The following is a 24618-nucleotide window of genomic DNA, read 5'->3' on the forward strand; positions in this document are numbered from 1 at the left end:
ATATATAGTCTTTCTTTGCCCAGGCCAGTCTCATACTTGCAACCATCCTCCTGCCTCAGCCTCCCGAGTGCTGGGATTACAGGCAGGTGCCACCACGTCCAGCTGGCTATAATATTTTAAAATTAAACACTATTTGGCTCCTTACTTCTGAAAGCAAGTTCTCGAGAGACACAAGATCCATCTTGCTGTAGACATTCCACAGATTCAAACTCACATCCTGCAACTGCAACAAAGGGCAAAAACACAGAAATAAATTAAGTCAATATTGTTAGGACAATCTGAATTATTTTCTAATGTTCAGAAATTATAATCCTGGTATAAAGTCAGTGTGATTGTAATATTGATAATATAACAAACTACTATTAATAATGACATTATCAATCAATTATTAATTATACTAGAACCTACAAATATTAATAAATGCTTTCCCATTCAAGGAAACTGTTTTTCAGAACCTTTGGTATATCCTTTGATTATCTTCTGTGATGGCACATATATACTGAAACACACTATATATATGCATAAACACATGTATATACCATGTATTTTTTGCCTTTGTTGGAAATAAAATTTTAATCAAAATAATGTATTGCATGATTTTAAAACTCAAGTAGTACAGAATACTTGTAATAAAAAATTTTAATTCCCTATTCCAGTGATGGTGAACTTTTTAGATACTGCCCAAACTCTAAAACCCACTGACTTATTGCAAAGTGCTAATACTGCAATAAAACCTGAATACTGAGGTTTTCAGAAAAAACAACTCATACATTAAAAGAAAAGCACAATAACAGAGCTTTCAATGATCTGGTCTGCTGTGGCACGTGTGCCATAGGTTTCCCACTACTGTATTCCAGCTTCTCACACCCACGTTAGTCTCACTCGTCAGAAGCAACTACTTAAAGTTCTTGATCTTTTTTTGTTATTTTTTTAACTTTTAAAAATTTTGGGGGCTGGGGATTTAGGTCAGCAGCACAGTGCCTGCCTGGCAAGTGCGAGGTTGTGAGTTCGATTTCTGATACTGGAAAAAACCAAAAAACCAAAAACCAAAAATAAAATAAAATAAAAATTTGTATATGTTTCTAGTGTATGCAGTTTATAATAATCTTGGGGGAGTGGGTACGTACATAATACAGCTTGTTTCTTTTTTTAATTCCTCCTCCCTCCCTCCCTCTACTAATTCCCCTATTCTGATTTCCATTCTTGGTGATTTTATTAATCTCAGCTCATGCTTAGCATATGACATTTACATTCATGGCCGTTACTAGGTTCCTAGGTATTTTTGGTATTTAGCTCCATATTTTGATATATAATATGCTTCTACAGCTATTTTTAGCAGTTAAATATTAACTTATGTCAAACACACTGCTCTTTTACATTCATTGCCATTCCTACTTTTTCTCTCCATGTATCATCAAATATCACTATTTTTGTTACATCACTATAGTTTATAATACTAAAGAAATGTAAATATTATTAAGTACAGACTACATTCCAATTTGATTTCTTTTTGTTTTTCCTAGATGCATTAACAGCTTCATTTTTTCACAGTCCCACCCAATCTCCTTCTTTGAGAGTTCCTCAACAGTGAGACTACTGTTGTTGGGGTCCGATATTTCTTAGCTGTGTGGAGCTGGCCCTGTGCATTGCAGGATTCTTGGCAATATCTTAGTTTTCTATTCACCTCACATGTATAGCCCCACCCTTGTCCTGAAAGACAATCAAAAAACATCTGTAACCATTGTCAAACCTTTGGAGGCAGGATAGGGCAAATTATCCCCAACTGAGACCTGATTTATGTGTACCAAATAATCTATCAATTTCCTTTCTTCTACTGGCTTCACTCTGGGCTGCAAGTTTGCTACACAGCTACAACTTTCACTTTGACATTTCTCTTTGCTAACATGCTAGAGCTCATGGATGATGAGTTTGGTTCCCTGGATTTCTTGTTTCCTCTTTTTTGGTTAACTACCTTGTTTGCTGAGGCACACCATCCAATTCTAAGAAAGGATTAATGGGAAACAAACTTTTTTCTTGATTTTAATAACGTTACTCTGTATTCATGACTGATTCATAGCTCACTGATATTCTTTCCTTTTTTTTCTTTTTGGATTCTTGAACCTCTTTGTGCTTTGTCTTTGATAATTTCTACTGCTATGGCTTCAAATTCACTAACCTTTTCTTCCACAGTAGCCAATCTGCTGTTAATCTCAGCTAGTGTTTTTTATTGTTGTTTTTCTTTGTTTAAGACAGGGTCATACTATATTGCTCAGGCTGATCTTGAACTCACAATCCTCATGCCTCATGTCCCAATGTACCCAAATAACTGCATTCATAGGTATGCACCACTGTATCTTGCTTCAGATAGTTTATTTTTCATTTCAGACACTGTAGTTTTCACCTATAGAAGTTTTGTTTGATTTTTACAGTGCTAAGAATTGAACCCAGGACTTCTGCACTTAACTATATTCCCAGCCCTTTAAAAAAATCTTTTTTTTTGAGATAGGTCTTCATTAACTCTTTAGTGTTTTTTTTTTTTTTTTTTCCGGTACCAGGAATCGAACTCACGATGTTGTGCTTGCCAGGCAGACACTGTGCCGCTGAGCTAAATCCCCAGCCTCTTGGGGATTTAAATTGCACAGCCGGGGTTCAAATATGTGATTTTCTTAGTATATGTGCTGCTGAAGTGAGCACAAACTTCTGAGCCTCTTGTCTCAGCCTCCCAGAATTCAGGGATTGGAGGAATGTAATGCCACACCTAATTCCTGCTTCTTTTCAACCTGATAATCTGTGGATATCAGACACTGTGCATATTACTGTTTTGGGTCCAAGATATTTTCATGCTCCTATAAATATTCTCAGGCTTTGTTCTGGGATACAATTATTTGGAAACACTTTGACCCTTCTGGGATTTGCATTTTTATCAATTGCTGGGATGGTCTGAAGCAGGGCTCAATCTAGGGCTGATTACTCCCCACATAGTGAGTACTGCACCCAATGTCCTCTGAATGGACTAAACAGGACTAAACACACATGAGGCACTGTCCTCAAATTTTTCAAATGAGTTTTCCTTTGGCTTTGAGTAGTTACCTCACACGCGAGGGCAGTGATCAATGCTCTGCTAAATACTCCACATAGGGGTGGGGGACTGCAGTTCTGAGTTCTCACTCTGCACAGTTCTTTCCTCTTTGGTACTATGCTGCCTTGGTGTTCTGGAACTCCCAACTCAGGGAGCGGACCAGGCTCTAGCTGGGTATACCCTCCCTATGCATGGCGTGGAAACGCTCTCTAAATTGTAAGCAGGAGGAATCATGGGGCTCACTTGTTTCTCTCTCTCAGGGAGCCACTAATCCTCAATGTCTGATGCCTAATTTCGTGAAAAATCATTATCTCACATAATTTTTTTTGTTTCATTTTCTGTTGTTTCAGGAAGAAAAATCTAGTGTTTATTGTCTATTATTTGTTTATTCAGGGTGAAGGTGACAAATGCCTGATTAACTGTCACTCTGAGGGGAAAGGGAAAGGTGGTAAAGGGAGGTATAGGTTATTACATAATAATTGTCATTTAATTCCTTCAATTTCAGTATCATCAATTTCTACTCTCTGTCCTCCCTTTTATTATCTTTTCCCACATTGATTTAATCTACTTGAGCCCTTCCTCCATATTCTGTGTACTTTTTTTTTGGCTTTTTTCCAGTACCAGGAATCGAACTCACGACCTTGTGCTTGCCAGGCAGGTGCTGTGCCGCTGAGCTAAATCCCCAGCCCCCATATTCTGGAATAGCTTTTAAGATATGTTAACTGATTAGATTTGGTGGGGGGGGCACTGAATTTGATTTCTAGCTTTTAAAGCAAACTTTAATTCTCATATAGATTTGGAAATTTATAATCTTCCACCTCCCTTCTTCTATGGTACTGGGGATTGAACCCAGTGGTAGAGTACTTGTCTAGCATGCACAGGGACCTGGGTTCAATCCCCAGTACCATATAAAAAAAATATTAAGTTGTAAGTATCTGTAGTTCTCCTTTTCTTAGCCCTCAGGGGAGGAAAGAAGCTTTCTGGCACAGGTGATCATCAGGCTATCAGACTGGAGGGAAAGAACACTGGCAGAGCTGATCTGCGAACAAACTGCTCCACACCTTAAAGTCCAAGGAAGGGCAGAGTAAAGAACAGAACTAAGATGGGGAGGGAGTAAAAAAGAGACAAAAGGGGAATATCTGGAAGAACAAACATCATGGGCCGGGGAGATACCTCAGTGGCACAAGTGCGTGCCTGGCAAGCACAGGGTCCTGAGTTCGATTCCCTGTACCAAAAAACCCCACAAAAAAACAAAAAACAACACAAAAATCAGCAGCTACAAGGGGGAGCAGAAGCTGGGCCAAGGGGCCTTGACAGAAGAGCTGTGTTGTTTCCTCCTTATAACCCATCCTACCCCTAAGAGCACTATCCTATAGCAAAGCTCTACATTGTCCGTCAAAGGTTTAATGGAGAGGAGATTTTGTTCCTTGTGAATATGACTTCACAGTGCAGGAGTCAGAAAGCCTGTCTTGCTTGTGCTGTATCAGCTGGTCAGCCTCTTAGCTCACCACTGCCCAATGCCGCTGGCTACAGCCCAGGGGTCAGAAGCACAGGCCCTGAAGCCAGACCATCTGGACCTGACTTTGGCCCTGTTACTCACTAGCTCTGTGACTCTGGGAAACTCATCTACCTCCCTATAAAAAAGAGTAAAATAGTACCTATTCAAAGAGTTATTGTAAGAAATCAGTCACTTCATATAAAGGGTTTACAATAGTATCTGTCATATAGGCACTCTATAGATGCTTAGTTCATACAATTAATTAAAAATAAATATAACCATTATTGTAAAAATGTTAACCTTGCTCTCTGCCCCTGTAGCCTGTCTCCCTTTAAGCTCCTGCTCTTCTGAATTAGAAAGCATTACTCCTATCAGTGGCACCTCCCACAGCCTAGTTGATATTCTGCTACTTGTAGTCGGAACACTGTGGTTTGGGAACAAGAAAAGTGAAGTCCAAGAGGTAGCTTCCCTCCAGCCCATCCTGCTCTACAATGGTGCGCCATGGTCCTTCTGGACAAGTACTTCCCCCCTCCTCATTTCCTAGAGAAGGAGGGACAGGAATTAGCCCTGTGCCTTGCTTCCAAAGGTCCTACTTACTCTCTAAAGAGGATGTCCTCATTTCTAGCATGGCAATGCTATCTTTGCCTGTTTTTTTCTGCTGGGGCAGGCTGAGTTCCCAAGGCTCCTATGAGGCACATGGATGCCTGTGGTAGTACTGCTAACCTACCAGGCCAACCTCCATAATCTACTTTGGATGACTCCTCTCTCATACTCACTCATTAATTCACTTAACAAATATTTACTGGTCATCTCCTAGATGTGCTGAATACTGAAATAAAAGACACTATTCTTTTTTTTTTCTTTTCTAAAGATACTGTTCTTGCTGCAAAAACAAACCTTTTTATTTCCTCCAGTACACTGTATTAATACAAAATCCTGCACTGTCCCTTTCATAGTTTTTTTTTTTTTTTTGGTTTTTTTCTCTGGTACCGGGAACCGAACTCACGACCTTGCGCTTACCAGGCAGGCGCTTTTGCCGCTGAGTTAAATCCCCAGCCCCCATAGTTTTTCAATAGTCTTCAACTTATATGAATTTCTGAGGTACAAACAACAGCAACAACAAGACTATTTTTCTATTCAAGAAGCTTGCAGTCCAGACAGCAGGGTTGGGTGGGTAAGTGGAGCATGTGTGACAAATGCACAGAAACAGGATGATAAAATTTTAAGAGGACTGCCTCACGGTTAACTCAGACCAGGGGACACAGGGAGGAGGAGCATCAAGAAGAGAATACACCAGAGCTAAGTTGTTCTAATACACCAGCAACTGTTTTCCATTTCAAGTTTTTTTAACTTGTTTCTTGCCCTTGGGAGGTTACTGCCAACTTTTCAGAGTGTTATAATAATGGAAATTCACTTTGTTGGCCCTTTACAAAAACAGTAACAAAAACCAAACATACTGCTTTTTACACATACCTCGTATTTCATGGTAAAAAATCCATCTCCTCCAATGCCCTCAAGTGCGAAGGCCTGTACAATTGGCCATTTCTCTACAACAAACATATCAAATATCTGCAAATGACCTAGAAGAATCAAATACAACAACACTATCAAATGTCATCCTGGATATAACAGTCTAAACTTGATCTAATGTGGTTAGATGGGCATCATTTCTCACCAAGGTCTCATCCAGCAAGATAAATTTCAAAAAGATAAAACAGATACTGAAATTAGAAATAAAATAAGAAAGCCAAGAAAAATTCAAGCCATAAACAAGTTAGTTGCATAACTTAGATTTCTCTATAGTGTGTTTTCACATTTTGGTTTCCTAAGTAAGTAATTAAGTAAAAAATAAGTAAATAGCAGTCTGTTACAACTGACTTGCATCATTTACTGAGTATAATTATTAACAGATTCAAAGTTGGCTCCTTTCCCTTAAGAAACATAGCCAACCAACTTCCTCAAGGGAGAACTACCAAATCAAAAGTTTTCATTTTTTGTAATGACAGCTTCAATCTGCAAGGCTTTTCCCCCAGTAAGTCCTGCTAAACTTGGGTGATTTTTTTCCTGCATTCCACACATCATTTCTGAACCACTGGCATATTTTTAAGTGGCTATCCAAATTACTAGTTTTATTACCAAGCCAAGATGGCACATGCCCATAATCCCAGCACTTTGGGAGGCTGAGGCAGGAGGATCACTTTGAGTTCGAGGCCAGCCTGAGCTGCATAGTGAAACAAAGTGTCTCAACAAAAAAAAGTACCTTAAAAAAAAGTGTCTCAAAAAAGTGTCTCAGGCTGGGATGTAGCTCAGCTGGACAGAGCCTGCCTGGCAAGCATGAGGCCCTGAGTTCAATTCCTGGTACCAAAAAAAAGTGTCTCAAAAAAAGACAAAAATAATAATAACTAGTTTTATTATCCAGAGGTCCCACATCTATACTCTCTATATCAATGATACAATCCAGGGGGCAACTGTGCTAAATCTCCTATCAATTTTTCTGTCTGATCATAGGTGGCTTGCTATTTGCTGTGCAAACTCCACAGTTATAAATAGCTTATATAGGAAAGTCCCCAAATGTTACCCTGCTTGATCCTCTGGCTCAGTAAGAATGAATCATGGGGGTTTCCTAGCTGAATGCCTCCAAGAAAAAAAGCAGGGACACTGGAATCACACATCACCCGTGCAAGGCTCTTAAATGCCTGCTGTCACATACTTACCCTGGGAGCTGTAAGGAATGCCAATTTTACTACAGTCTCTAACCATATCCACAAAGCTGGAAATTTTAAACTCTTCTGCAGCTTCTTCATCTTCATACTAAAGAAAGAAATTGAAAGTAAAACAGACTCTGATTATACATCACATAACATTCCATATTTTCTCTGCACTTTACCAGGTTTGTCCTAAATGGCATTTATAGGTACTGTTTTCAGAGCCAATCTATTAAATTTACTCTATCTTTCTCTTTTCCTTCCCCTTCCCCTTTCCCTTTTTTCTTCCTTCCTTCCTTTTCTCTCTTTCTTTTTCTTTCTTTCTTTCTTTCTTTCTTTCTTTCTTTCTTTCTTTCTTTCTTTCTCTCTTTTTCTTGAGACAGGGTCTCACTGTATAGTTCAGGCTGCCCCTGAACTCACTAGGTAGCTCAGGCTGGCCTCAAACTTGTGGCAATCCTCCTGCCTCAGCCTCCTAAGTGCTGGGATTACAGGCATACACCACCACATCTGGCTATTATATTTACTGGTTAGAAATACCTGTCATTCTCTTATCTCAGATCATACAAAAAAAATCAACTTAAAATGGATCAGGGGCCGGGGATATAGTTCAGTGGCACAAGTGCCTGCCTGGCAAGCACAGAGTCCTGAGTTCAATTTCTGGTACCAAAAAAAGGGATCAGGAAACACGAGATAAAACTTGTTTCCCCAAATCTCCCAAATTCTCAACATGGAAAGAAAGACTATTGAATAATACTGGATCACAACTTCCATGAAATCCTAAATCTTATATCCCAATTTGAGTTCCAGTAAAACCCTTAAAACAGACCCAAAGGGAAACAGAAACAGATACTGAAATCCAAAGACAGCAATGTCATAAAGCTTAAAAGATTCTCCAAGGGTAGTCCCTGACACCAATCCTGGAGAGACTGAGCTCAGGCTGGTAAAGAAAGCAGGGCAGAAACACAGGTTCAGAAGCCTACTAAACTGCAACCTGAACTCCCCAGACCCAGTCTCCTGCAGTCAATTTATTTGAAAGGTAGCCTTCATACTAAAATGTGAAACTTTCTTCTTAAAAAACCATTTTTAGGGCCAGGCATGGTGGCACACACCTGTAATCCCAGTACCTGGGAGGCTGAGGCAGGAGGATCGTTGTGAGTTCAAGACTAGCCTGGGCTGCAAAGTGAGCTCAAGACCAGCCTGAACTGCATAATAAGACCCTGTCTCAAAAAGACAAAAAAAAAAGAACCATTTTTATATACGTAACTACACTCTGCACTTTAATTTCTTTAATGGCGTCTTTTATAAACCAGCTTTCCTTAAAGAAGTGCCTATTCTACCTTTTCTCCTCACCTCATTTTCAGTCATGCAGTAGAAATGCAGATTTCTCCAATGCGCCACATAGGGTAAGAGATAGCGATAGTTGACAGGATTACAGTACAGGTGGACACTATCTGATTTAATCAACATAACTACATCTGTAAGAAAACAAAATCAAAAGGTAAGATTGTCAAGGCTTTTCCTTTAGACATTTCCTGCCCAGAAAATTAGTGCAACTATTAAGGGGTAGGGAGGTAGCTCAGTGGTAGAGCAGTTGCCTAGCATGTGCAAGGGACTGGATTCAATCTATCCCTAGCACTGAAAATACATATGCACATGCACACACACAAGCCCCTCTCCCCAAAATTGAAACTTTTTCAGAACCAAATTAACAAAACTCTAAATTAAAAATTACTTAATTAGGTAATGTGCTTTCAGGTGACTGTAGAACATTCAAGTGTCGAGAGCGAGCATTTCTTAGTCTTTCTGTAATGTTTCCACCACCATGACCCTCTAGTTATGGTAACACAAACACAAAACAGGTCAAAAGAATAAGTTTCATCTACTGAAACAAAGTGCTTTGCAAAGTCCAGCAGGGTAAATCTGTGGTATCAAACATAGCTGTGTAGTCCATTGCCCAGGTACTGTAAATACAAATAGAAACCCCGTGATCAAAAGCCACTAGGGTAGGAAAACAGAGCATGAACTATGGCCAATGACTGTTCTTCCACAGACAGCAGCATCTAAAGCTCTGGGCCACTGGCTTATGTGACTCCAGGCAGCTATGGGCCTGGACACCACACGTCATCTTTGGGAAGGGTTGTATATGGCAATGAACTCTGTACACAGGAAAGGCCGGAAGGAAGGAAGCAGAAGCAAGTGGAAATAGCTTCTCTAAATAGACCAGGAGCTTACAGATTCAAGGAACATTGGTGGGTCAAGTAAACAATCCAAAGGGTGTAAGTAAGCCTAAATTAAATGAAGACACACAGAATAGGGCAGGAATATTAAAACAGTCTGAAAAATAGAAACAAAAAATGAAAGCAGTCATATCAAGAAAAGAAAAGCAGAGGCTTCATTCCATGGGTCCTCTGAGACCAGAGCTACCACACTTCTTTCTAACAAGTGAAGGTAAAAGTTGCTGGAGAAGGAGCTGAGCACCTGATGTAGCAGGTTTAAGGCAATTCCAACTCAGTACAGTGTGTCAGATCACACTTTATGAGACACATAATGCATGTGCAACAGACTAAGCCCAGTGAGTACTAACCGCAGCTCAGCTCACAGCTTGGTGGCCTCCTGAACAAAGCTGGGTATGATGCTGGCTTTTTTTTTTTTTTAAATGTCTTTTCGAGGCAGGTTCTCACTGTGCAGTTCAGGCTGGCCTTAAGCTCACTTTGTAGCTCAGGCTGGTCTCGAACTCACCACAGTCCTCCTGCTGCAGCCTCCCAACTGCTGGGATTACAGGTGTGCACCACCACGCCCAGCTGATGCTGGCTTTTTAAGTGGCTTCAATCCATACATCAATCCATACATCATCAGCCCAGGAGCCCAGGGAATATGTGGACTCTCAAGAAAGTGCTAATACAAAGAGTAGTGATGGGTAGGAAAGGGGATGCCTCTCACTGCTCAGTACTGGGCTTCCTGGCTCAAGAGCCCTGTCCTAAATCACTCACAGAACTACCTTTCGAGGGGTCTCAATACACTCTGATATCATCATTATAAACACAAGTTTAGCAGAGCACACAGGTAACAGAAGAAAATACAAGAGACTGAGATAAACATGCAAAAGATTTTTAAAGTTTCTTTTAAAAATAAACCCCTTGTGCTGGCCTTCTTCCCTCATATAATTAGAGACTGAAATGCAGAAGTGTATTTCTGATGATTTCAGCTTTCTAACTACTTGGATTTAAAGATGAATGCATTAATTTGGAAGAAATGTTCATATCCATTATACTATGTAACAGAATAAAGACAAAGATAAGGAAAAAAGCACGTCTCTGAGAATTTAAACTATTTCCTTATTTTCAGTAGTGTAATGTCCTTAGCAGTGAAGTGTGTAGCTAGTACAAGCTGCCAAGATCAATTCTTTCCAAACCAGCAGATGCTGTATAGCATAAGGAAAGAACATTTTAATGAAATTATGAAACAAATCTGAATTGAAAAAAATTTAATGGAAGGAGTGATTTCAGTCGATTTTCTATACTTCCTAATAAAAAAAGAGAGCTTTGATCAATTATAAGGACAAATACTATCAGGACTATAAAACAGAATAATTTTCACATACACTAGCTCATGGTTTCTCAAACTCCATACCATTGACAGTATGGATCAGGTAATTCTTTGTTGTCTTCAGCAGTATTCCTGGCACCTACCCAGTAGATGCCAGTAGCACCCCCAGCCCATTGTGATAATCAAAAATGACTTCAGACACTGTTGTTCCCAGGGAATAACACTGGGTCAGTTGAGAAGCACTATACTAAGGCAAGATCATTTCACATCAGATGTCTGCTTTCACACTCCCCCAGCTGCTTCATAAGAGCTGTTTGTCTCCTGTCCAGTTTTATTTGCCTGTTCCTGTGTATCCTAACCCATCTGGCAGACAAGTCATCATGCTAAGTCTGTGACATCAGAGCTAGCTCCTGGGCAACAGCCCACAGCAGCACCAACACAGGCAGAGTGTCTCAGAGTTGAGGAAAGCAGAATGTAAGCAGAAAGCCTGCATTGTAGTCAGAGGCATCGCCGTGAATTAAAGTCACATAGAAAACAATTCCCAAAGACAGCCAAGACAAAGAGCCTTTGTTCCACAACTCAAGATCCACATGCAGTCTTTCTTGTGGGCGCAGCCTGCAGACTCATCCTTATATCACAACTAAAAGTGCTTTCACTGGACACCGGCATATAACCTGAACCTTCAGTATATAGAGGCAAGGGGCAATTATGAGGAAAACCACTGCCTTGCCAAGAAGAGATAAAGCCAAACACTGATGCATACTTTTTTCTCCAAAGCTAGTTTACCCAGTAAATATACTGTGAACACTACTTATTGCTAGTCTTGCATCCTGTGGGTGACCAACAGAAGCATATTAACACATCAACAAAAAAATGCTATTTTTCACTACTGCAAGGAAAATATTACCCAGGCATGGGGGCACACACATTCTGGGAGGCTTAGCCAGAAGTGTCAGAAGTTAGAGCCCAACAGGGACAACTCAGAGACTTACTGAGATCTTGCCTCTAAGTAAATAAATAAATGGGCTTGTGGGTTAGCTCAGTGTGAAGGCCCTAGGTTCAACTCACTGGTACTCTGAACTATTTTAAGTATGATGTTATTCTACAAGAAGATCATGAACTAAAAATCCAAAGAAATAAACCATCCACTCCTCTATCACACAGTTTACCAATATACAATAGACTTACCATCTAGAACTTCTTCAGAAAATCCTGTTTTCTCAAAATCACTGGTATTCTGATTGTATAATCCAAAGAGAAGATAATTTGCCAGCTCTCTGCAGCCTTCATTGTATCTGCTATCAATTCCTGCAAGACAAAGGTTCTGATCAGCTGTACTGTTCTGTGACTTACAAATGAGCCCCAATAATTTGCCTCAAAACCCTGATGTCAGAGCTGCATGTGGCAGTGCACACTTGTAACGCCAACACTCAGAGGTCAAATGTCATGGTTGGGGGTTTTTGCAAGGAGAAACAATGTAATACAGGACACATATTTTATAAGATTATTTATAACAGTCACCCAAAGGATCATATATAAGAGAGTGCAGGAAATCTGTCCATACACTAAAGATCAAAGAATCCAGCTGAGGGCCTGGATCCTTCGATAATGTCCTGCATGAGTTCAACTGAAGACTTAGAACCCCTAACAATGCCTTCCATGAGTCCAGCTGGAGGCCTAGAGCCCATGACAATGTCTCACACAGGCCTGTTTCATGTGCTGGGAAGGCCCAAACGTCAGTGGTGGAATCTAGAGAGTCTGTGCCAGCAGAATGAAGGATCTGTGCTAGCAGGCTGAGGGGTGTGAACTGGAGCCAGGAAGTGACGCTAAGGCAAGACCCAGAGCTCTCCTGAAAAGTACCACAGCCATCCTCAACAACAGTGAGGTCCTGAGCTCCTCCGAAGATCAGGACCACTGAGTTTCCAAAAGGAAAGCTAACACGACAAGCTTTTACAGGAGACTGAGCAATGCATCATCTCCCCCTCCAGAGCCAAGAAGCGAAGCTCGAAGTGAGGACCAGAGCTGCCCCTAAGTGAACTGAAGCCATTCTCAGGGACAACAAGGTCCTGAGTTCTTTGAAAGATCAGAACAGCCAAGTTCATCAGGAAGGCCAGCATGACAAGCTCCTCCAAGAGAACCAACAGCTCCTTACAGCTTCTCAACAGCTTCCAACAGGCTACCAACAGCTTCTACCAGCTCCCAACAGCCTCACTTCTTCTCCAGTTCTGCCTCTTATGCTGCTGGCAACAATCCTTAGATGGGCCTCCCACACCAAGCACCACGTTTATTCAGTTCAGCTGGCTGTTAAAAGTTGACCATAAGTTGTCAATTCACCACACCAAGGTAAGAGAATCACCACAAGTTAGAGGTCAGCCTGGGCTACACAGTGAATTCAAGGCCAGCCAGCCTGAATTGCATGGAGAGACTGTTACAAAACAACCAAAGCAACAACAAAAATGAAACCTAATGGCTGAAGGCAGCAGCTCACACCAATTTTGTGCTAAGGAACTCTGTAAAAGAAACAATCAGCCAAGAGTTGTCCTTCTTGGATCCTAAGATCTATATGGATCCTAAGATCTATATGGCTGAGAAAATCAAAGAGCACAGATTATTGAGGCCATTAATTTCTGAAAAGCAATTCTTAAGGATAGAAAGAACCAGAAAATGGTCCAAGTCTTTCTATGGCTTGTTAATTACCTTAGAATACTTGCAGTTAGCCTAACAATAGGGACCTGAAACTTATTCACCTTTCAAAGATATTTTTATCAAAGCATATGCAATCAAGTAAAGGCAAATTAAAGTGGTTTGAAAAGAACTTAGTCATAAAGAAGAGGACAAGTGGATGGAACAACAAATACATTGTTTCACAAATTATCGGGAGTAAGGCCCAGCACTATTCCGGATGCTGTGTCTGCAAATGGCCCCTCCAAAGCTTACACGCTAGTGAAGCTGTGCCACAAATGTATACAAAGGAAGTGAATCAATACTGCTTCTCAAAGCCTCAGGTATATACACTACTGGTTCTGGGGGTCTGTGAAGTCCCAGAGATACAGTTCTGGGCAAGAAGCAAGTGTCAAGGGCAGGAAATGGCTGTCTATGAGAGAGTAAGAGGAAAGGGTTGGGGCAGAAGGAACTCCAGGAATGATCAGCGTGCCTTATCTCACCTTTCAGAGAGGTTATCCAACCTCATTAAAATAGCAACAGCTATCAGGAAGATGAGAACTAAGGGAGGGACACTAACTCACAGTTTTTTATACAATGATGCTACTGACAAGCATCCAAGTTGCCCCAGCCCTGGGTCCCACCTTGTGAAAACTACTCACCTAGGATGCAGAGGATCCCATCAGGCCGAGACTTGCTGCTCTGGGTCAGGATGCTCTGAACCTGGCGGAGTCGGCTGCAGCTACAAAAAGAACAGAAAACAGTTCCCAGACTGAGATCCTACAACAAGGCACAAGGAAGAAGATTTTGCTAGTCCTTGTCTGGTGCTAGCATCAGAACTTTAAGATGAATTGGGAAAAGTTCCCTTCTCTTCTATTTTCTGGAAAAGACTGCAGAATTAGCCGAAACTGCCTTATGTTTTTGAAGACTGGTCTCAAAAATGAGAGTAGCTTGGGCTAGCCTCCAGTTTGAGGCAATCCTGTCCCAGTCAGCCAGTCTGACCTAGTAAGTAACATCTGGATAGCCAGTGGCTCTTGGGCTCAACAGAGGATGGAGCCAAAGGTCCTCTCAGGGTCAACCACTCCACAACTCCAAGAACTTCCAATGACTTCTTTTTGTATATGTGTGTGTGTGTGTGTGTGTGTGTGGGTGTGTGGGTGTTACTCGGGGACTAAACTTTGAGCTTTCATGCTGAGCTCTTATACCCCTAGCCCTTCTAAATTTTGAGACACAGTCTTGCTAAACTGCCCAGGCTGGACTTGAACTTGTGATCCTTCTGTCTTAGTCTCCCAAAGTGCTGGGATTACAGGATTACCTTGTCACCTCGTTCAAATTTTTAATGATTTTTGAAGAAGAGATTCAACACCAACTTGCCTTTACTATGCTTCTCACAAGTCTAACAAAAACAATGAATCAAAAATAAAAAAAACTAGTCCAAGAACCTAAACAAAGTTCTAATTCATCCCCACAGCTACCCTGACAGAGTACCAGCAGAGGATACTTGCTCCCATTTCTGTGCAAAACTATTACTCCTTTAGTCTTAGGGATACCTCCTTGCTCCCACACCAAGTATGAGGAGGGATACTCCCAGACTACACAGTTTCTAAGGGTCCCTTTCCCTCCATACCAATCCCTTCTCCTTCCCATCAACTCGAAAGAGGGTCACCCAATTTCCTGCTGAAGACTGATCCTTTGATACTCCTACCTGGTCTTTCCTTCACTTTCAGGTCAAAGACCCAGCCCTGCTATGCATTCCCTAATGCTCCTTACATTTAATCTTTCCTTTATAGTCAATATAGTCCCAGCTTTACCACATCATTATTCAAACCCTCCACAAACCAACTATACCAACTATCCCCTCTAAGACTGTGACACTTCATCCCCATCTATTTTTCCTTAGACCTCTTTCTGAATCTGCTCCATTATACAGCCTCACACTCATCCAAACAAGAATATTTCTAGCCAAATAACACTATTTCTCTTCCCAAAGACCCTGGATTCCTTTTTCCCACTGGGTTCTTTTAGAAGTTGCCATGCCTGAACTCATTTGCTTCACAACTGGAGGTCATTATCAATGCTGTCCATCAGGATTTTCAAAATGTTCCAAAAGATACCAAAACTAGACCAAAGCATTAAAAGAAACCTACTTAAAAACCAATATTCAGTATGAATGTAAGTATAAATCCCTTAACAATATATTATCAAATAGATTTAAACATACAGAAAAAATTATACACCATGATCTAGTGGTGGTTATCCCAGGAACACCCAAGCCTGAATCATTATTCATTCATCAATGAATGTAATCCATCATCACACAACCATAAAACTCATGCAGAAAATTCATTAAACAAAATTCAATACTTATTCAAAGTCAAAACACTCAGAAAACTAGAAATAGAGTGCTTTCTTCTGTTTTATTTTTAAAAAATCTAAAAACATCTTCCAAGCATAAGTTGGAATTATAGATAATAGTGAAAGACACTGCTTCTCTTCTAAGATGAGAAACAAAGAAGGACGTCTGCTCTCATCATCCTTATTATTTAACATAACACCAGAAGTTCGAGCGAACAGAATGCAATAAGAGAAGGAAATGAAAGACATACAGATGGCAAAGGAAAAAATAAAACTTTCTATTTATGGATACAGCCTGCTTGTAAATGACAGTCTATATGGGGAATCTCAAGGAATTAAAATAAAATTGTAGGACTGGGGATGTAACTTAGTGGTAGATCACTTGCCTAGTATGTGTGAGGCCTTGGGTTCAATCCCCAGAACCATTAAATTAAAAAAAAATGTACAGGAAACCAAAATTAAAAATATAATGCCAATTATAATCTCTCTAGCCAGGTGTGGCAGTGCACCCTATAATTCTAGCACTCAAGAGGCTAAGGCAAGAGGATTGCCATGAGTTCAAGGCTAGCCTGAACTACACAGTAAGACCTTGTCTCAAGAAAATAAAAATAAAAAACCTCTCCAATCATAAAGTACATAGTAAGGTATAAATCTAATAAAACATGCATGGAATGTACATGCTAAAAGTTATAAAACATCAATGAAAGAAATTAAAGATGGAGAGATATATCATATTTATGGAACAGAAGACCCAGCACAGTACAGATATTAATGTTCTAGTTGATATACATGTTTAACACAATTTATATCAAACTTTGAGAATTTTTGTAGATGTAGAGAAGATTATTCTAAAATTTATATGGAAGGCAAAGGAACTAATATACTTTTTTAAAAAATGAATCACTGCACCCAAGAGAAAGTTATGAAGAATGAACAGTACTGGCTGAAAGACACATAGATCAGTGGAACAGAACAGAACAGCCAGGGGTGCTCCAGGGCCACAAGCAATCAGCATGAAGTACTTATACAGAAATGTAGCCAGAAATAGACCTACACAAACAGACCCAAATAATTTTTAACACAAATGTAAAAGCAATTCAGTGGAGGAAGGATAATGTTTTCAATTATGGTGCTGGTCAAAAACATGAACCCCAGCCTTATATAAAAATTAACTCAAAATAGATCATAAATTTAAACCTAAAAATGTAAAACTATAAGACTTTTAGAAGAATATAGGAGAAGGTATTTGGAACATTTAGTGAAAAGTTCTTAGAGCTGACACAAAAAGTACGATCTATTTTTAAAAATAGATCTATATTAAAAAATATGGTGGTACTGGTGATTGAACCTAGAGAGAACTGAGCTACATCTTTAGCTTGCTTCATTTTATTTAGAGACAAGATCTCATTAAGTTGTCCATTCTGTCCTTGACCTTACAATCCACATGCCTCACCCTCCCAAGAACAGCTGAGATTAGAGGCATGTGCCACTAGGCCCACCAAGTTCACCAAAATTTTAAACTTTTATTCTACAAAAGACTTTGTTTTCATTTATTAGTACATGTTTGTGATACATAATGAATAAATAAATCATGGGGAACTGGTACATGTATATATCGCATCTTAGTCATTTTTATTTTCCCTTCCCTCTCTTCCCTCCCCTCTCTGTCCCTAAATTCCCTTCCCATCTGCAAAAGGCCTACCTCCCTGCTCCCTCTAATCCATCTGTAATTTTATTTTTTAAATTATTTACACTTTGGGTTTCTTATATAAAAGTAGCCATAAACTGGGTATGGTGGCCCAGGCCTATAATACCAGCACTCAGTATGCTCAGGCAGGAGGATTCCCTCAAATTTGTTAGGCGTTCAAAGCCCAGCCTGCTCTATATGGTGAGGCCCTGTCTCACAAAAAAAAAAAAAAAAAAAGATTTCTATCAGGAACAAAGAAAAATTGTATTGACATTGGATTTGAAAATGATTTCTTTGGATAGTACTGCAAAAGCACAGGGAACAAAACAAAAACAAACAAATTAGACTAACAAAATTTAAAGCCTCTATTCACTAAAGGACATAATAGAGTGAAAAGGTAACAAGTAGAATGGGAAAAAGTATTAGCAAGCAAATACCTGATAAGAGATTATTATCTTGAATATATAATGAATTTCTGTAACTAAACAACAACAAAAATCTATTAAAAAATTGGCTAAGGTAGACTAGGAGTATAGCTCAGTGGGAGAGCACTTGCCTAGCATGTTCAAGGCCCTAGGTTCGATCCCCAGAACTGCAAACAAACAAGACCAAGCAAAAGACTTGAACAGATTATTTTTCCAAAAAAAGCAAATACATGGCTGATAAGTACATGAAAAGATGTTCACTACTATTAATCAACAGGGTAAAACAAATCAAATCCACAATGAAATATCACCTTACACCACTCAGATGTGCTATTATTTTTTAAAAAATAACAACAACCAGAAAATAGCAGTATCAATGACTGGGAGAAATTGGTGGTGGGAATGTTGGTGGGAATGTACAGCTACTATGGAAAACAGTAATGTTGGCTCAAAATTAACAAAAGAATCATCACATGATGTAGCAATTCCACTTCTGAGTACAAACCTGAAAGATGTGAAAGCAAGGGCTCTCAAAGTGTTATTTGTGCACCCATGTTCATAGCACTACTATTCACTATAGCAAAAAAGGGAAGAAACCCACATTGGTAGTTAACAAAATATAGAACAACAACAACAAAAAAGTAGAATATACACAGACAGAATATTACTCATCCCTAAAAAGGCAATTCTGACACATGCTACAATGTGGATAAACCTTGAGATACTATACTAAGTGAAGTATGCCAGCCACACAAGGGCACATTCTGTGTGTACTGTACCTAGAATAGTCGACATCATGGAGAGAAAGCAGAATAGTGGCTGTTAAGGGTCATGGGGGAGAGGGAGTAGGGAGTTACCGCTTAATAAGTATAGAATTTCTGTTTTACAAGATGAAGAGTTATGTGAATGAATGGTGGTGATTTAGCCTAATAATGTGAATGTACTCAGTGGCACTAAACTGTACACTTAAAAATTGCTAAGATGGTAAATTTTTGTGAACTTGAAAACAATTTTTAAAACTTTAGAATTTTAGAAAGTCTGTGTGTATATAGAGTATGTGTGCGTTGTGGTCTTAGGGCCTGGCTATGTACTTGTGGCTGGCCTTAAACTCACAACAATCCTCCTCCCTCAGCCTCCCAAGTGCTGGAATTACAGGCATGTGCCACCACGCCTGGCAAAAGTTAGTGCTCATACAGAAACAAAATCATACTGAAACAAAATCAGCAGAAAGGGAGACTTGCACTTGATTTGTTAAAAATGTGAACAGGGAAATATCTGTGGGACAGCTGGGAAAAATGAATATGGACTGGGCATTTGATACTATTGGGGATCTGCTACAATTTTCTTAGGTAAGATAATGTCATGCCTATATAGTAAAGCGTACCTTTTCTTAGCAGATGCTTAAGTACTTAGAAGTGAAGTATCATAAGGTCTATAATTTACTTCAAAAAAGTAAACATGAAAGAAGAATGAATGAGGGAAAGAAAAAAGATAAAACACATACAGCAACATATTAAAAATGACTGAATCTACATGATAGGTTTAATGGGTATTCACTCTACTATTCTTTCACCTTTTCTACAGGCTTGAATATGTTTATAATAAAAATTGGGGGCTAGGAAGAAAGAGTCATGTAGGGAAATTTAAGGTTGTAGAAGCAGCATTATAGAAACAGTAAGATAACCAAGAAAATTAAGAAAATTTCTTTCCCTGGGCAATGATCACCTGCCCCTGTCCTCTTTTTAATGTTTAATAGATTGATCTTGCCCTCATTTTTCTGCACTGGAAAGATTTCATCAAGTTGGTCCTTGGGCCATTTCCCAATCCATCTAGACAGTGTGCTTACTGACTGCCAACGTTACCAAGAGCTCTTTGGTTTTCAAACCACAGGCAGCCAGTGACAAAAGCATGAATAGGTCATGTGACCAGGAAACGAACAGCTCCCCCTCTACTGCTGCAGAAAGCCAAGACAATACTGGAAACAGTTTCTTTTCTACAAGTACAGTATCTCCGCCAAATAAAACACAGGCACATAAATGTAGAAAGACCTGCCTCTTTCCAGGGTAATACATTATCCTAATTAGTATTTCTTATCTTCTTGTCAAATGAGTAAAATTACATTCTACTTTTTTCCTTTATACATTTTCTTGCTTCCTAAATTTAATATATAACATAGCCTATTGTCACTGAACCATGAAAAATATCACTGAATTATTTACCTTTTAAGTAAAAAATGTCCCTAAAAACCCTGATAAACCTATAAAGAAAACAGCAATCACTATAGGTATAGTATTTTTGAATTCAAAAAATCATCTGTTCTTTCCATCTTCCATTTTATAAAAGTACTATAAACAAAGTAAATACCAGTGATTCACTTATGTGTGAGTTTAAATTTTTTTTAGCTCTTTATTCTTCTGGAATTTTTTATTTATTTATTTATTTTTTTGAGACAGGGTTTCACTATGCAGTTCAGGTTGGTCTTGAACTCACTATGTAGCCCAGGCTGGCCTTGAACTCAAGGTGATCCTCCTGTCTCAACCACCTGAGTGTTAGTATTACAGGTGTGCACTACCATGCCCAACCCTGGAATGTTTTACTTTTATGAAATAAGATTCTAGCTGTATTTTCATAGGATTTTTTTTTTTTTTTTTTGATACAGAGTCTCATTATGAGCCCAGGCTGGCTTGGAACTCAGGCTATCCTCCTGCCTCAGCCTCCAAGTGCTAGGATTACAGGTGCGCACCACCACACCCGGCTCTAACTGTATTTTGTTGTTCCAACACTACATACTGATCCTTTTAATCTCCCGATACAGAATGGCAACTTAGTATATACTATATATAGTTGAATCTAATTTTTGAATCTCTATTTAATCTATTTATCTATTCTCCCAGAAATACTACATTAAAAAAAATCAGAGCTTTAAGGTATGCTACCTATTGAACTTTCTAGTATAAAAGATTATCTTTAGAGATGATAAGGCAACTCCTATCATTATTTAAAAGATGCACTGTTTTTATTGAATATTTTTTCTTTAGGTTGAAGTATAAAATCAGCTTGTCAAATACTGTAAAAATTTCTGCTGAGAATTTGTATTATAATCGTACTGAATCTGGCCAGGCATGGTGGCGCATGCTTATAATCCTAGCACTCAGGAGGCTTGAGCACAGGATCACTGCGAGTTTGAGGCCAGCCTAGGATACACAGTGAGTTCAAGGCCACTCTGTAGTGAGACCCTGTCTCGAAAAACAAAACAAAACAATCATACTGAATCTGGAATATATGTCTCTCTTTTCCTTCTGCTCTTGCTTAATACTCTCATATCAAGTTTTATATTTTTATTTGTAAAATAGGTCATACACATTCTTATTAGGTTGACAATTAGGTATTTTATCATTTTTTGTTCCCATTTTGAATGTAATTTCGAGTCCATTACATTTTTCAAAGTTTACATCTGCTAAACTATAATTTTAGCATTAATATATTTGTCTACTGTCTTAAGTTTTCTTTTAGTTTTATCCAAAATCATTAATTCAAGATTTTACTGAGTACCTACTATGTGCTTGGCATTGGTAAGCACTGGAGATTTAGCAATGGAAGAAAGAACAAAAATTCTTAGGACAAAAATCTCAGAACTTACATTTTAATGGGGAAGAGAAAAGGGAGGAGAGATAAAATAGTAAGTAAAATAAACCTATCCTATGGTGGTAAATAGGAAAGTGTGAGTCCCAGGAGGAAGATGGATTAGTTTCAAATAGAAAAATCAGGAAATAACTTGTTGAAGTGACATCTCAATTACAGAGCAAGAGCAAAAGACCTAAAAGGGACTGTCCCTGAGACCTGTATGAATAAAAGAGAATGGGAAAGAAAATAGCAAGAAAGCTGGGTATGGCGGTGCACATCTGTAAACCCAGCACTCAGGAGGCTGAGGCAGGAGGATCGTTACAAGTTCGAGACCAGACTGGACTACAAAGTGAGCTCAAAACCAGCCCAAACTGCATAGTGAGACTGTCTCAAAAAGACAAAAAGAGAAAAAAAAAAAGAAAAGAAAATAGCAAGACATTAACAGCCAGTTTAAAAAAAAAAAAAAAAGCTATGTGTGGATGAGGGGGAACAGGGTGCTAAGGTCTTAAACTGACAATTAAGCATTTTACTTGGAGTGCTTTGAAAAGATATATGAAATTACTTACATTTTCATAAGATCACTCTATTTTGCTTGTTAAAAGCTAACTGGGTAGGTAAGAGTTGAACCTGGGAGCAGAGATCTTATTATATAGGCTGGTTTAAATGAAGAATGAGTATTAAGTCTCAAGCAGATATTTTTTGGGCGGGAGCCACTGCTAGTCTTAATTTTGTTAACGGATTTCCTAATAACAGTTCTTGCATTTCTGAGACAAACCCCACTTGTGCATAAAGTAGTATTGTTGCTATGCCGTATTTATAGGTTTAATATACTATTGTTCTATAAAGGACTTTTACATTTGTAGTTTTCCTTTACTAATCAAGCACTAGGATTATGCCTGCCTCAGAGAATGGGAAGCTTTCTGAGCCACACATTCCACTCAGCATGCTTTCCAATTCTCTATCCCCCTGGATACATACCCTGTGCCTGTTCCTAGCCATCATGATTTAAACCAGGGGCAAACCAGGTCATCTGAAGTCTTTCTCGGGAACATCTGTTTTAGATAGATGAGAATGGCCTCTAGGGTCATGATATGGGAAGAATAGTTTGGAGCTATAAAAACCACCTCTGATTGAGGAAGGTAGGGTCACGGGAGAAAATGCAGCCAGGCAGTGAGATGCAGAAATGAAAGGCAGCCCTGAGAGCCAACCATCTCAATAACAGTCTTGGTTCCAATTCTGAGGTCCCAGTTCCTCGTAGCTCTTCTAACTCCCCACTGTCCTTCCAGCCAAGTAAGCCAATACATGCCCTTCTTCACTTAAACGCTTTGAGTTGGGTTTGTGTCATATGCAACAGAAAGTATCCTTTTCTCTCTCTCTTTCTTTCCTTTTTTTCTTTTCTTTCCTTCTTTCTTGTTATTTTGAGATAGAGTCTCACTATGTTGCCTAGGCTGGCCTCAAATTGCCTCAGCCACTCCAAGATTGCTCAAATTACAGATGTTTGCCACTACACCCAGAGGAAGCACTCTTCTTAATGCAAAATCAATCCAGGAAATGTTTATGGTTGAAGCATACTGATGTATACTACTTACTTCAAAAAGCATTAAAAAATGGGTAGAGAGAAGAATGGAAATAGATAGATAGATCGACTGAAGACAAATATATGATCTAAGACAAATATACCAAATATATTTAGTATATTAAGTACAGAGTCTAGATAGAACTATGAATATACAAATGTTCACTGAACAATTCTTTCAACTTTCAATGGGAGTAACAAGACCTACACCAGCCTTAATCTGGACTTCAGGTACTGATTAAAATGACTTCATTGTAGGATCACTCCAGGTTTAAGAAAGCCGGCCCTGCATTAATGTGGCAAGTCACAATTATTTATTCCCCTTGCATAACTAGAGACTCGGAGGAAAAGTAAAGAGGTGGGACATGTGTCAAGCCAATAACTGCCATTTCACACTGATGTTTTTGCTGCAGCCAACAACTTTTCAACGGAAAAAGCAAAGTCAATGTTGCTGCTATCATGGCCAATTCATAGTCAACCACCAACCATAAAGTGACTCATGCGGGAGGGACACAAACACACACACATATGATGTTACTGAAAATATGCCAGCATCATTTAACTATTTTTGATGGCTTTCATTTTCTTCTAATACTTTCATGAAGCTCACCAGAGCCATTAGTAATCAAGGCAAGGTAACTCTTATTCCACCTAAGTCCCTGTGGTAAAAACAAACAGTTGCCTAATTCGTATCCATTCCCTCCTTCTTTCTTACTAAAAGAAGGCTGAATTCTTTTGCTTCTAGAGATCATCAATGAGAAGTTATTAAGGAGAAGCTTCTAAAAAAGCTCTATAAAGGAAACTGACTGCCAGATGTGGTGGTGAATACCTGTAATCTTAGCATTTGGGAGGCTGAGGCAGGAGTGAGTTTGGGGCCAGCATGAACTACACAGCCAGACCCTGCCTCAAAACAAACAAAAACAACAACAACAACAACAACAAAAAAAAACCTGACTCACCTAAGAAGAATACTCCTTTCCTTTCTCCTTACCTGACAGACATGATGGCTGGAGTTCCTACAGCCATTTTGGGACCATGGAACTATGGTAAAGACAAAAGCCAATTGCTAAAAATAGCAAAATACAAACACAGAAGAGACCTGGTTCCTTGATGCCTTCATACTAGGATTGGCTTACTCTCCTCTAGATATATCTTTTGCAAGAGAATAAAGTTAATAGTTATTTTTCCAGGCTTCTGTTACCAGGTATTAACTGTAATCCCTGATAAGCCACTGGTTAAAATTCATGTCTAGTTCCAAATCATGTTGATACATATTTCTTTTTTTTTTTTGTCTTTTTGAGGCAGGGTCTCACTATGCAGCTGGCCTTGAGCTCACTTTGTAGCTCAGGCTGGTCTCAAACTCATGACGATCCTCCTGCCTCAGCCTCCCAAGTGCTGGGATTATAGGTGTGCACCACCATGTCAGGCGATTAATTCATATATATATATATATATATATATA

General features: G+C 39.2%; 1 protein-coding gene across 2 annotated transcripts in view; it reads right to left on the bottom strand.

The window, feature by feature from the left end:
* The window catches only part of LOC102026314 (chromosome unknown open reading frame, human C20orf194), a 128447-nt gene that overhangs the window by 97821 nt on the left and 6008 nt on the right, over positions 1–24618 (bottom strand). For both annotated transcript variants that reach the window (XM_013512268.1, XM_005380792.2), the window contains exons 2-7: positions 14152–14231; positions 12017–12136; positions 8633–8757; positions 7292–7388; positions 6051–6157; positions 146–223 (exon numbers count right to left, since the gene is read on the bottom strand). In XM_013512268.1, coding sequence (XP_013367722.1) covers positions 146–223; positions 6051–6157; positions 7292–7388; positions 8633–8757; positions 12017–12136; positions 14152–14231 — 607 coding nt within the window. The remainder of the gene's footprint in view (positions 1–145; positions 224–6050; positions 6158–7291; positions 7389–8632; positions 8758–12016; positions 12137–14151; positions 14232–24618) is intronic.

The sequence above is a fragment of the Chinchilla lanigera genome, unplaced genomic scaffold (genome assembly GCF_000276665.1).
Source record: "Chinchilla lanigera isolate Chin_1 unplaced genomic scaffold, ChiLan1.0 scaffold00014, whole genome shotgun sequence".
Taxonomy (NCBI): Eukaryota; Metazoa; Chordata; class Mammalia; order Rodentia; family Chinchillidae; genus Chinchilla; species Chinchilla lanigera.